Here is a 12636-nt window from a genome sequence, read left to right on the forward strand (position 1 = left end):
ACCTCGCTATAATCTTCTTTAAATTAACAGTGTAAATTACTCTGCAGGTTGTTGTTTTTTACTAATGCATTCATGATATGTCAATAAAAGTGTTGGGAGGAAAGATGCGATCTGTGAATGGTTATTTGAACTCAGAAGACAAGGCGGTGTGCAGCCATGGGATCTCGTAAATTAACTTAAAAACTATTAGCCTTCCTATTTCCAGTTTAATCACGAGCTCCAGCTCCCCCCTCTCCATGGGTCCAAGCCCTAAATCCATGTACTGAAACAGAACCAACATCCATAAGAACCAGCGAGCCCATCATAGTCAATTATAATTAGCGGATGATAATTGCCTTTGACGATAGATGTTGATGGATGGGATTCAAATTTCTTGCTGCAGTAAATACTAAATTCAAACGTCAGCATATCTCGTGGCTTCAGCTCCTGCACCATCTGCTGGGTGCTGTAAACGATAACGGCATCCAATAGCGGCGCGCAACATTTACAGGCCTCGCCGTCTCAACTGGGCAGAGGGCGCTACGATCGGCCTGCGCGGAGAAGGCGAGAAAGAAAGAGCGGCAAGGGAAACGCGAGTCACGCTCGAGGCGCCAAGGGCCACGCTCTAGCCCAGCCTCGTGGCCCAATTAGAATAATGGGAACGCATTGGGTGACACTTCTACGTCTAATTGGCCCCGAGCACCTGGGTTATGTCGTCCTGGTGCATTATTAGCTAGAGCAATTACAGCTCAGAGGGGAGCCTGCTGAGTTCATGAAGCTCGGTCAAAAGAAAGAAGGTAGGAGGGTTTGTTTTGGAGGGTTGGCCAACGGTTGGTTTTTTTTCCACACGGGCCTCACGGCTCACAGGGTCGAGAAGAGTTGGGAAAAGAAATGCAGAAAGGAGGGCGTGTGCGAAATGGGAAATAAACGCGTTGCATTTGTCACAGAAGGGTCAATGTTCCACAACAATCGCTGCTGCTGGGAAGCCGGGAGGCCTCAGCCACCGATGGAATCCGTCAAGTGAACAGCTCACCGTGGCTTCTGGATTGTGACTTAAATCCACGCTGCCTGGCGGAGGCTTATGGCACTCCATGGTATCCTTGCACTGCCTTGCCTAACCCCAGACACAGCCCCACTCACACTGAAGATCTGCTTCCCATTCTTCTTGCATTTACCACTGTTGAGGCTGTAAATACTGACCACATATCAGTATCGTGAATATTAACAAATCTTATTCGTTAGACATGTAAATTACCATTACCGACACGTCAGAATTTGAGTTTGTTCCTTTTTTGGGTCGTCAAAAGTACCGTAACATGATTATTTTGTATTTCTAGCACAACGTCATGCTCACTGATGCACTGACTGCTGACAGTTTGGTGCTCTGATTATCCTTTCATAGAAAAGGGATGGAACCTGCAGATTTCGCAAATCCCCCACACATTCCTGCCGTGGCTAAAATAAAACTTACATCCATCCTTTTTTTGCCACTTATGTAGGTCAAATTCACAATGGCGGCACGCTAAGCTAAGCAGCCCGGACTTCCCCAGTCGGCATCTATCAAAGCATTTCGAGGCCATGTGGGACATGTAAGAGCCTCAACTGGCACACAAACGCGTTGTGGTTCTATGGCAGGGTGTCCAAAGCACGGCCCGCGGGCCAACTGCCTTGATCCAACGAGCCTCAAGGGCACAACAACGGGGAAAGACATGTTTGAAGCTGTCAGATGCAATCTGACAAGAGGATGTAAATGGGACTTGAAGCTGAGTGGAGTTACAACCGACGGGGCTCCAGCTCTGACCGGCAGGAGTGGAAAGGAATGACCTCTCTTATGTGGACCAAGATGCGAGAGACTGGAGGTGAGGCTTAAAATGCACTGCATCATCCACTCAGAAGCCCTGTGACAAGTCCGTCCAGCTTGTCGATGTGATGACCAGAGTTTATAACGGTTAACATTATTCAAGCACGAGGGCTCCACCACAGATAATGTCAAGCGTCCCTCCGTCTCCGCGCTGCAGCAGCTTTAACATTCCCTGAGATACGAAATGTAACAGATTTTGAAAGTGAAAGACGTCCTAATGAACCGAGTGCCTCTGAACGGTTGGCAGACCTGGTCTTTCTAGTTTCTTACTCATCATCTCAACACACTGGACAAGAGCCTGCAAGGCAAAGACCAGCTGGTACCACAACTTGACGCACACATGAAAGCATTCTGTGCGATGCTCCGTCTCTGAGACAAAACTACACAACTAACTAATCCTACACACTGGATTACTGTGTTAATAAGCCAAATGATGCATTAAATTAGGCGATATACCTCACTTCTGTGGCCCAGACTCAAGATGTTTGTGTGCCCTCGCCCTGTTCCCAAAGAATGAGCCCAGAAACCCGATGTGGGAGAAAACAATTAAGTATTTGAGGCAGCTTAAATCCGTGATCTCCTTCTTTAAGTCACTACCCAGAGCTCATGACCACAGGTGAAAGATCAACTGGTTAATTGAGCTTTGCCTTAAGGCGTAGCTCCCTCCATAGTCGAGTATAACGCCCACATGACTGGGAATTCTGGACATATTTTCAGGCCAATCTGAGGGACCATGAGCTGCTGGAGCACATCTCGTCTTCAGGTTGTTTTGAGCGGACCATCAAACACTGTCATCTCATTTCAATCACACTTTTTCCTCAACTTCACAAGAACGCAAGTAAAACTGTAGTTTTAAATCTAGAATTAGTGAAAAATGACGAATAATAATGAAATAATGTGTCGGATTGAGGGAAATCTCTTACCGTGCCGCCAACGATTCTGCCCAAGGGGTACCAGGCCCTCTCATCAAACCAGTTGAGGAACTCATAGAAGCCATTTGTGGTGAGATGGTGTGTCGCTCTGTAATTAAACCTGAAGCAGAAGAGAAGAAAAGAGGGCTGGCTGAGTACAATCACACTCACAAAGAAACATCATTTTCCATTTGTAGAGGTTAGTTTGCCGAAACATTTTAGCTATTCACCAAAAAAAAAACTTAACTCGAGGACAGAAACTACCATTTAATTTCCTGATTTTTTTCAGGCGTCTGAATGGGGAAGCTGCCGAGACCTCACCTTGGTAGAATAGGGCCGATAAAGCCTCCATTCACTGCGTACGCCTTTGTGCTAATGCCAACGTCTCTCGGGTCAGCCTTCGGTTAAAAAAAGACTGAGATTAAGGGCGAGCGGACGCGTATATCGTGGCATTTTTTGTCGGAAACAAAGCCTGCTTATTCAACACACATAACTAACTGCAACCACGGGCTGATGTGAGAAGGCGTGAAAGGGGTCTGGAGAATGACAGGTGGAAAAAAAACAGAATAAATATAAGGAATATCAGCGCAAACGGGCCGTGATTCACAGGGTAGCGGTGGTAATCTGTGGGGTTGGAACACCGTCAAGCAGCAGAACGAAAGAGATGACACCGTCGAGGAGATCGCTGCCAACGGGAACGAAGAAGCGTTCGGTGCTTTTTCATTGTTGCACAGCTCATGAATGCGGGCTGCTTTACGGCATGTTCACAGGCCCAGATCTCTTCTGTTCGACACGTGATGCATACAGAGAGACCCTATAGCGAGGCAGAGCTGGAGGACGATGACCCGTTCCAGCGGCCTCTAAGAGAGGCAGACAGGAAGGCCAATCAGCTCTTTTACACACGAGGGAGGCGCTTGGATTCAGACTATAACGATATCTCCAGCCTGCGAACACGGTAAGTAAGGTTGCAACAACGATTCATTCAAAATAAATTATTAAAATAGTTGGCAAGAATCGATTATTACATTTATTATCGATTTGTTGTCGTTTTTTATTTTATTTGATTAAGCGATTGATTAATCAACCGATTATTAAAATAATCATTAGTTGCAGCCCTGATGGTAAGGTTAACAGGAAAGGGCCAAAGAGGTTACAAAACAACGCACGGCCATGTTTGTTTGTGATGTGGCGTTAACATCCGTAAACTTTTGCATCTACATTTCCCAACACTAACTTTATGCAAATTATAATACATAATTAAAACCGCTAATGACAAAAATCTAAGCAAATATTGAATACATTAATTTCTAAACAAAGTAATGTATTATTTATATATTTATTAGTGTGTGCCACTTTAGGAGAGAATAATAAGGTTAAAGGATGACATTGAGAGTTGCTGACGGAATAGGGACGTTTCAGGACAGTGGTGTAAAAAAAAAAAAAAAATGGTAGAAAGGAGCCTTGAAACTCACAATGTAATATGACTTAAATGCACTAATTGAGTTTAGTTTTGAAGGATTACATCATTTTATGCAATCCAAGTAATATTAAGTTAGATTTTTCTTAAAGTGATGCCTAAACGGATAGTTATTCTAGTCTTTATTTGTCTTTTGCATATTTACTGTGGCTCTTTAATGAAGTAAATGTATTTTTGTTATTAAATTAATGCATGAGTAAATGACATCTATGCTATGGAAAGGATCACCTTCTCCCTCCGCCTTCAGAGAAGTATGTTTATTCAACTCTGGGACAAGTGGGTGAAATATGCAAATCCAATACGGACAGATCCTGTGGAGATAATGAATGAATGACCCTGCAACGCTGCTCTAGTTTAGGAAACCTCTCCGACCTCTATCCCTCTCCCTCCCTAGTCTCCCCCTTGTCTGATGTATTTCTCTGTTTGTATGCACACTCTCCCAAAAATGTTCAATGTTATTTAATTTGAAAGACTGGATGGTATATATTGAGTACTACACCTGTGCTGATGTACACTTTATAAATTAAGATACTATCCAAAAACGAAAAATAAAATTAATGCATAAATAGAATGGGTAGACTACTGGATCACTAAGTTAATCGATAGCTGTAGCCCTGGTGTGAAAGCCAGCAGGACAGGGGCAGCAGCAGAGCCGGCGCGTGTGCTGCTACACACATGGAACAGTAATTTGCGGGTACAAAAGTGCCGGCATGAGGTGCCGCTCACTAATCATCACAGGGTGCCTGGTTTTCTACTTCGTTCACAGGGCACCCTGAAGGAGCCGGAGCTCTCCTCCCTCGTGCTGCATCTCCCATCTTGCTTTCCGGAAGGTGTTGGCCAGACATTCGTCATTTCAATGCTGGAGCTCGTCTCTTTAATTCATCGCGAGCACGAGGCTGAAAGATTAAACTTTTACGACAAACGTCTCCACTGTACACAAGTCCAACTCGTCCCTTTTGAGACGACGAGAATGGGTTTGCAACCGTTTTAATGTCTAAATCTTCAAAATGTTTTTTTTTTTAATTCTCCATGACAGCAGTTACTCATTATATGAGTATGAGTCAGAGGCAGCAAATTGATCTGAAAATGGATGTGCAATATTCTCCCTGGGATGAAATCATGAGAAACCAAAGAAATAAATAGAAAAGTAAAGCCGGCATCGCGCCTGTGACAGTGATCTTGAAAGCTATTGAGGAGCAGGAGCAGGGCTCCAGACTAACTTTTTTTACTAGGAGCACAGTGGCCCCTAACTTAAAATTTTAGGGGCGCAAGCAGAAAATTTAGGGGCGCACACAGGGTTTTTCCTGGGTCATAATGGGTCTTCGGTGCTCCCCAAAAAAAATGTTTGCGCGCTGCGCGCGCACCGTCTATTCAAGCAAGTCGAGCTATTGAGTGAGTGATCAGCAGCTGGCCGATCTGTCCATTCACGCACCTCACAGTTGTGTATTGATCAGACAAGAAGACACGCTTATCAACTCCAGTGGTTCCCCTACCATTATAACAGGGTGAAATCTCCACCCGCCACGCTGTAATTTTCGTCTACCCCCCGTCAACAATTCTCGGCTCGCGTGACAGAGCGATGCGCGCGGCGACATTGAAGTTCTGCCGTGATGCGCGCACACGGGTGAGCACACTCGCACACTCTCACACCCCCCCCCCCACCCATTGATTGAATGCATTCATAGAAAGCAGTTTCTTTTAGGAAACGGAATCAAAAATAAATATTACTATGCAGCACGTTCTCTTTTCAATACCATCTAGGGTTTGATGATGTTATGATTAGAGATGCACCGATCAGGTTTTTGGTGCCGATCACCGATCACTGAAATCAGTATCTGCCGATCACCGATAATACCGATCACCGAGTCGATTGAAGCATTCTATTTATTGTGTAGCATTATTGCCTAGGACTATGAGGAAATACATATATAAAGCAACTCAAACATTAAAGAAATTACCGATTTCTTTAAACATTTAGGACTTTTACTTTGAAAAATGTCCTAATTGATACATTAAAAGAAGACCAGGGCCCTGAATCTGGGCACAGTGCAGCTCGATGGCAAACAATCCAGAACAGAAGACGCTTCAACTTCACTTTCGGCTCCAGGTTTTTGTTGGCAAGAAAAACTCAGTTTTCCCTCAATGGAGATTCAATCACGTCTCCCTCGTTTTATGGCGCACAATAGCGGCCAACCCGTGCGGCCCTTTAAAGTCAGATGACGCTCACGACAATGCATTTGTTCTTCCTTTCTGTGAATCTATTTACATAAACATTGCGGTGTGCCCAGAACCATAATGTCACAATGATGCAGAGGCAGCCGGGTGAGAGAGAGCTCCACCACAGCGGGACTTTGAATGCAGGTGGAACTGAGCGGCCGCGTTCGCCTCATTGTTCTGCAACTGTCAGATCAGCGACGCGGAAACTGAGCAAATTCAAAGATGGCATTCTAAAAAAGACAACTTCACACGCCGCTCATCCATATCCACAAAACCCATTTTCCAATGATCACATGGACAGCCGGGTGGAATGCTTTATCCCTGCCCTCGTCACTTTGATGGGGCGGATAATGTAGCTCTACCGGGCACATTAGCAATTTAATGCATAGCCGGCAATATGGTCTCAGGCCACAGAGCACATGATGACGAGTGAGGCCACTGCAGCACCTCCAACCAGCGAATGAGCAACACATCTCCAATACCATACCAAAAAAATGCTGGGAGAATGAAGGGGAAAAGGACCCCGATAACAACCCGTCAGATCTCTCAACGCAAAAATAAAAATTAAGAGTGGCATATTGTGCAATTGAGATCAGGGGGTGAGTAAAATGCACCGTAATTCATTTTAATTAAGGTCCGTTTCACTGATTACCAGTTTCCTGTTGAGATAGGGCCGTGATCATCAGCATGCCTAAGTGGGCTCCGTTGCTGTTTACGAGCCAGTAATGCGTCATTCAGTATCGACGACACAATCAGATGCATCATTGCCTCCCCCCCCCCACTGGACTGCGATATGGTGCATGTGTAAATAGACTTTTGGTTCCTGGGGTGTCGTCCCCAGAACGGTAATTGCATTCCGTGTCTGTGTAATGGCAATATTGTACACATGATTAGAGACGTCACAAATCTGAAATTAAATATTGTATCGAATTAATTTAATTATTAAGAAGATGAATTATTAGACTGGAACCTTCTGCAGTAGGATCAATAAGATACCGTCTCATTGTTTTCAGAAACCAGAGCAGCAAAAATGATGAACAGCATCATTAAGATATTAATACCCAACACACAGCTAATATTTGCCAGGTCAACCATTAGAGAAAATCCCAAACAGGCAATAAATAAATATTCTAATTTCAATGTGTGAACACTTGCTGACACTGCAGGGCGCCTTCTTCCAATTGAATCCAGAGCACAGAGCTAATCTGTTGAGATAAAGAGGTCCAGGAAAAGCAATGCAATCCTAATGCTATTGGAAAAACCTCCGCCCCAAAACACTCTCCTGCATGCTCCAAACACAGCTGTAAGGAGGTATTTTCAAATCATTATTTTGGTTACAATAATTGCACTGGAAACGTGTTTTCCATTGTCCAAAGACCATAAAGGCCAAAAGAGAAGCTACTGTGGTGGGGCTGGTTATCAGTCCTTGATATATTTAAAAAAGGTGTCAACTGAAATAATCCAGTCCCAAGGATTATCAATACTTATATCACACTATACTTGTAGACGGATGTTTTTTTGCCCAGATCTAGAAAAGATATTACCATTTGTGTCGTTTTAATCGCAGCCAATCACCAAAAGTTTCTATTTAGAATCAACGAGACCTGTGATTGGCCCTCTGCCGCAGCAGCTACCACGAAGAGCGCAAACGGTGCTAGAAGCAACAGTGCTGACCGAGTTTACACATTTAACATGGAGAGGAAAAAACAGGGTGGTGGTCACGCTTCTGTAGCACAGTGGATTGGGAAATAAGTGCAATGCAATGATTAAATAGCCGGGGGACACGTGACGAGTATCGCGTGTACTATATTGGTATCGGCATCAATTTAGGAGTGCTGGTATTGGGACCGGCATTGTAACTCTGAGCGGTACCCAGCACTGCTCTGTAGGACGTGTTGAGAACCTTGCGAGAAAATCCCCAAAACATATCGACACTGGAATTCCAATTCAAAGGCTGGATTGATTAAATGTGCATGTGGATCAGTGCTTTAGTAAGTAAGTAAGTAAGTAATTTATTTCCATAGGTACATTCATAACGTGTACATAGTGACAGGCATTGACGACAAAAAAAAAAATGTACGAATGGAGGACCGTCCAAAGACGAGATCTGTAGGCTCCTCTGAGATGAGGAGTTGGACGGCCCCGCCCCCAACCCTTTAACCCCGCCCCTCCCAACTACTACAGGCACACAAACAGTACACACACATATGGATCAAAACATAAAATGTTGTACAAGCAACAACAAAACCGCAGAACAGGAAAAAGAAAACAAAAAGAAAACAAAGAAAAGAAACATAGTAAAAATACTAATAAATGTGAAGTACTGATAACTTAGAAAAAATAATATCACGAACATCAAGGTATGTATATACAATTTAATTTAAATATCTTTCCTCTAGTGTACTGTGCCGCCAGGCTGTATATCAATAATAATAACATTTAAAGTGAAGTGAGATGGCGTTTAAGGCGAGAACCAAACGCCTTGGTGGTGGATGCCGATTTGACCTCGTCAGGAATTTAGCATTGGATGGATACAAAAAGTGTCCCTTTAATCTAACATGTTCTGAATGAACCAGCTGTCAATGTGAACACAAGCAGATGGTTTCCGTCTTTGTGCCGTGGTGGGGCGCAAGATCGTCACGACAATATGCAAAGAGCCAAAAGATTGCCCGTTGGAACTAATGAATGAAAAATGACATTGCGTCCCGAGGCAACGAGAAATAATGGCATAAATATTGACTTGACGAGGGGAATAATTTCAATATACATGACTGTGCTCGAGCTTTAACTGGGCATACTCGGTAGACAGAAAACAGCCATGAAATAGCGTTGTTTATTAGCTCCAGCACCAAAGAAAAAGATTACCACATAAAACGGTTTTGGTTGTAAAAATTTTTTTTTTAAGTTACTATATTCTGAAATAAGCCGCAGCCTGAAAAAGACATCTTTATCTAAGTTCTTTTCTATGATTCGCTGCATTTTTGCTTGTGTAAAATACTCAGAGTCATTTGAATACAATTAGCCAACAAGCTCCACATTTTCATGACACCAGATTTAGAGCAAGCGGGGTCATTTCTATTGACGTCCTAATTATCTTTTAACAGACATGCAGGCTTTTACTCACACCTGTGTGAGAACAGCTTGGCAATACCCATCGCAATGGCAGACATATAATGCCTTCTGGGTCCAATAGAACAATTAATCATGAATTAGGATATTTACTTCGCCATACTAGACAAGCCATAAGCACAACAGGAGGCACTGAATAACACATTACCCACACGGGTCAAACATGTGCTTTAAATTTGCTTGATCATTGCTTTGTTTAGCACTCTGGTCAATTATATTAAATGACTGTGTTCACTTGTACAAAAGATAATGTTCTGAATAAATTAAGAGAATCCACGGGGAGAAAAATTAAGATTATTCATGATGTATGAATTAAATTACAACCATGGCTGGATATAACTACCGAATATTCATATTCCTATATTTAAAAACAAATGCAGAGAGCTTAACTGGAAACGGCACTTTGTTATAGTGCGCTATTCAGCAGCAGATGACAACGTTAACAAGAATGAGTGCAACACCTGGGAGGAGGAGAAAACGGAGCATCTATTCCTCTTGCTTAGGTGGGCATGCTGCTGCCAGTGAAGGGCAGCGGAGGTCTATTTAGAAATGTAAAAGGTACACAGAATAATTTCACACTCCACAGCTTCCTCCATTTTGAACTAAACGACTACAAACTGATTAGCGATCGAAAAGCAAAGCAGCTGCTCGGCGTGATTCCAACTGCTCTCTGTGATGCGGTGAATGTGCCGGTCAACAGAGTCTGATGAGGCTGAGACGGTCCCACAAGCAGAACATCTCTCCTGCCTCGAGAGCAGGGGTCGGGAACCTATGGCTCTTCCGGTGACGGCATTTAGCTCACAGACAATTTTGAGTTGGAAAAAAAAAAAAGACTCTCTATCGCGCCAGATTACAACAGAAGTAATGTAAGGTCCCTTTTCTTAAAGAGCACGTCTTTGTTCTTTTATTAAACTAAACAGCTGTCTGTTATTGATCATATCTAACCAGCAGCATGTCACTTCATTTCTGTCTCTACGTGTCGCGTTAACGCTTCTCTGCTCTCCGTCTCGCTCGCACATTGGGGCGGAGCAAAGAAAAAGTCACCGGCACCCCCCCCCCCGTAGCATAATGCAGCACCAGAAGTCGCATTAAAATTATACGTTAAAAATACTATATGGCTCTCAATGAAATATATTTAGAAATATTTGGCTTTTATGGCTCTCCCAGTCAAAAAGGTTCCTGACCCCTGATCTAGAGGAATGACACCACAGTGGGATTTGTGAAATAACACCTTAGCCTGAAGAAGAAGAAAAAACAGATTGTTCTAGCCTTCGCGGGATAACAACTGTATGAACGCCACAGAGGAAACAGCAGAATGGATTACATTTAGTGCCGCGTTGATGAAGCAGTGGGGGGGTGGGAATTTAGGTCAGAAAGAAACAGCTGGTGGGACAATGATGATGTGCAATGCAGCATCACACTTTTTTGATCCCCTCACTTATATGGAAATGACAGTCGACAAAACATAATGACGAGAATATAGTCACAGTCAGTGTGTGTGTGTGTTGATTTTTTAACCCATTCATGCTACAGGTTAGCGCCATTAGCTGCGAGCCGCCAGCTCAGTCGTCACCATCTTGAGAGCCAAGTGGAGACAATAGATATGATTGGAATTTCTAACATAGCACCTTGTTTGTTTTTTTAAAGCACCCTTAAAACAGGCCGTCATTACAAGGGGAACACACTGAGCCCGGGGGTCAGCCGGAACAGGCAGGGGTCGAGATTATCAGCACTGACAAAAACTGCACAGGGAATCCATCAATGACAGAACCATTAGACCGCTGTGCTTTGTGTGTTCGATAACGCCACACACAGGTGGCCATGTGGCACACGATTAACCAACCGGAGCTAGGTTAGTATTGATTAGTACTTACAGAAGATGGATGAGAAATGTGAACCCACAACAAGTACTGGTTTCACGCCACAGCAAACACTGTGCAGAACACATTCTTAGGAAAGGCGGCGCCCTTGCACCAGTATTTAGTCGACATCCCGTCAACAACTCTTCTCGGAGCTCTTGCCTGTCTTCAATACTTGAGAGCCCTGTGACTGATATCAGAAAATTTCCGTCCCGGGAGGGGGGGGGGTGCTGATGGAAATGTTCCAAAACGACTTGTGCCGACCGGACCGAAACGCAACGCACATTTCGGGGGGAACACGTCAAATTTAATGAAGCATCTGGCAACGCTTGCCACCCATTTGAAAGCGGAGGCATGCACCGTGTTTGACTGGCTGCGTGAGCCCCCCCCCCCCCAGCCCCCCAATGGATGGTCAAGAATAGACTATGAACACACCTGCAGCATTGATTTCTCCTGCTAATTTACTCAACGTGTATGTGGGTCATCTTCGTATTCCCTTCTGTAAAAGGAAAGATTCAGGGGAGGGATGGTGTTGTCTCTACCATTTGAAAAAAAGTTAATGAAATATCCTCTACAACAAGTAATTATATATAATAACCTCTACAGAGACAGAGCTTTTAGCATGTAAACAAGAACAGCACACAAAACAACTAAAATGTCCGCTGTTTACCAAATGATAGATCTGATGCATTTCTTTTGCGGCCTTTCAAGATTTCACGGGCTCTTTGAGGTCTAAATACTAGTTTCAAGAACTGTAATAACCATCCATGCGCGTACAAAAGACAAATCCTGTCGGATTAATATATCGGGTTGACAACTGATGAGCGGACTTGCGACAGATGTTTTCTGTGACTCGGCATACTGCATGGACGCCAGATGGAAAATTAGAAGCACGGTTCTTAGCGCGGCAGATTAAGGACATGCAGAGAGATAAGTGTCACTAACTGCAATGTAGACACGCTGGGTGGCTTTAACATGATGGGATCAATGCAATATAGACTCCCCCACACACTGTATAATGTCTTTGTAGAGGGGTTATGCACTGTAAATGCCATTAAACCTGTAATCAGGCAAGAAAAAACTAAATAAGTACAGATGGGGAAGTCCAAGAGGGGCCGCTCATCACAGAGGGACCCAACAGAAGCAGCTCAGTGAGCATGTTCCACACGTGCAATTTTTCATGAATACATATATACATGAACC

At 43.8% G+C, this 12636-nt stretch overlaps 1 protein-coding gene across 2 annotated transcripts in view; it reads right to left on the reverse strand.

Moving 5' to 3' along the window:
- The window catches only part of LOC130198936 (dolichyl-diphosphooligosaccharide--protein glycosyltransferase subunit STT3B), a 66066-nt gene that overhangs the window by 32721 nt on the left and 20709 nt on the right, over positions 1-12636 (reverse strand). For both annotated transcript variants that reach the window (XR_008834031.1, XM_056426028.1), the window contains exon 2: positions 2764-2872. Coding sequence is in view for 1 of the 2 variants with exons in the window: in XM_056426028.1 (XP_056282003.1) it covers positions 2764-2872 (109 nt within the window). In the remaining variant the exon portion in view is untranslated. The remainder of the gene's footprint in view (positions 1-2763; positions 2873-12636) is intronic.

This window comes from Pseudoliparis swirei, chromosome 1 (genome assembly GCF_029220125.1).
Source record: "Pseudoliparis swirei isolate HS2019 ecotype Mariana Trench chromosome 1, NWPU_hadal_v1, whole genome shotgun sequence".
Lineage (NCBI taxonomy): Eukaryota > Metazoa > Chordata > Actinopteri > Perciformes > Liparidae > Pseudoliparis > Pseudoliparis swirei.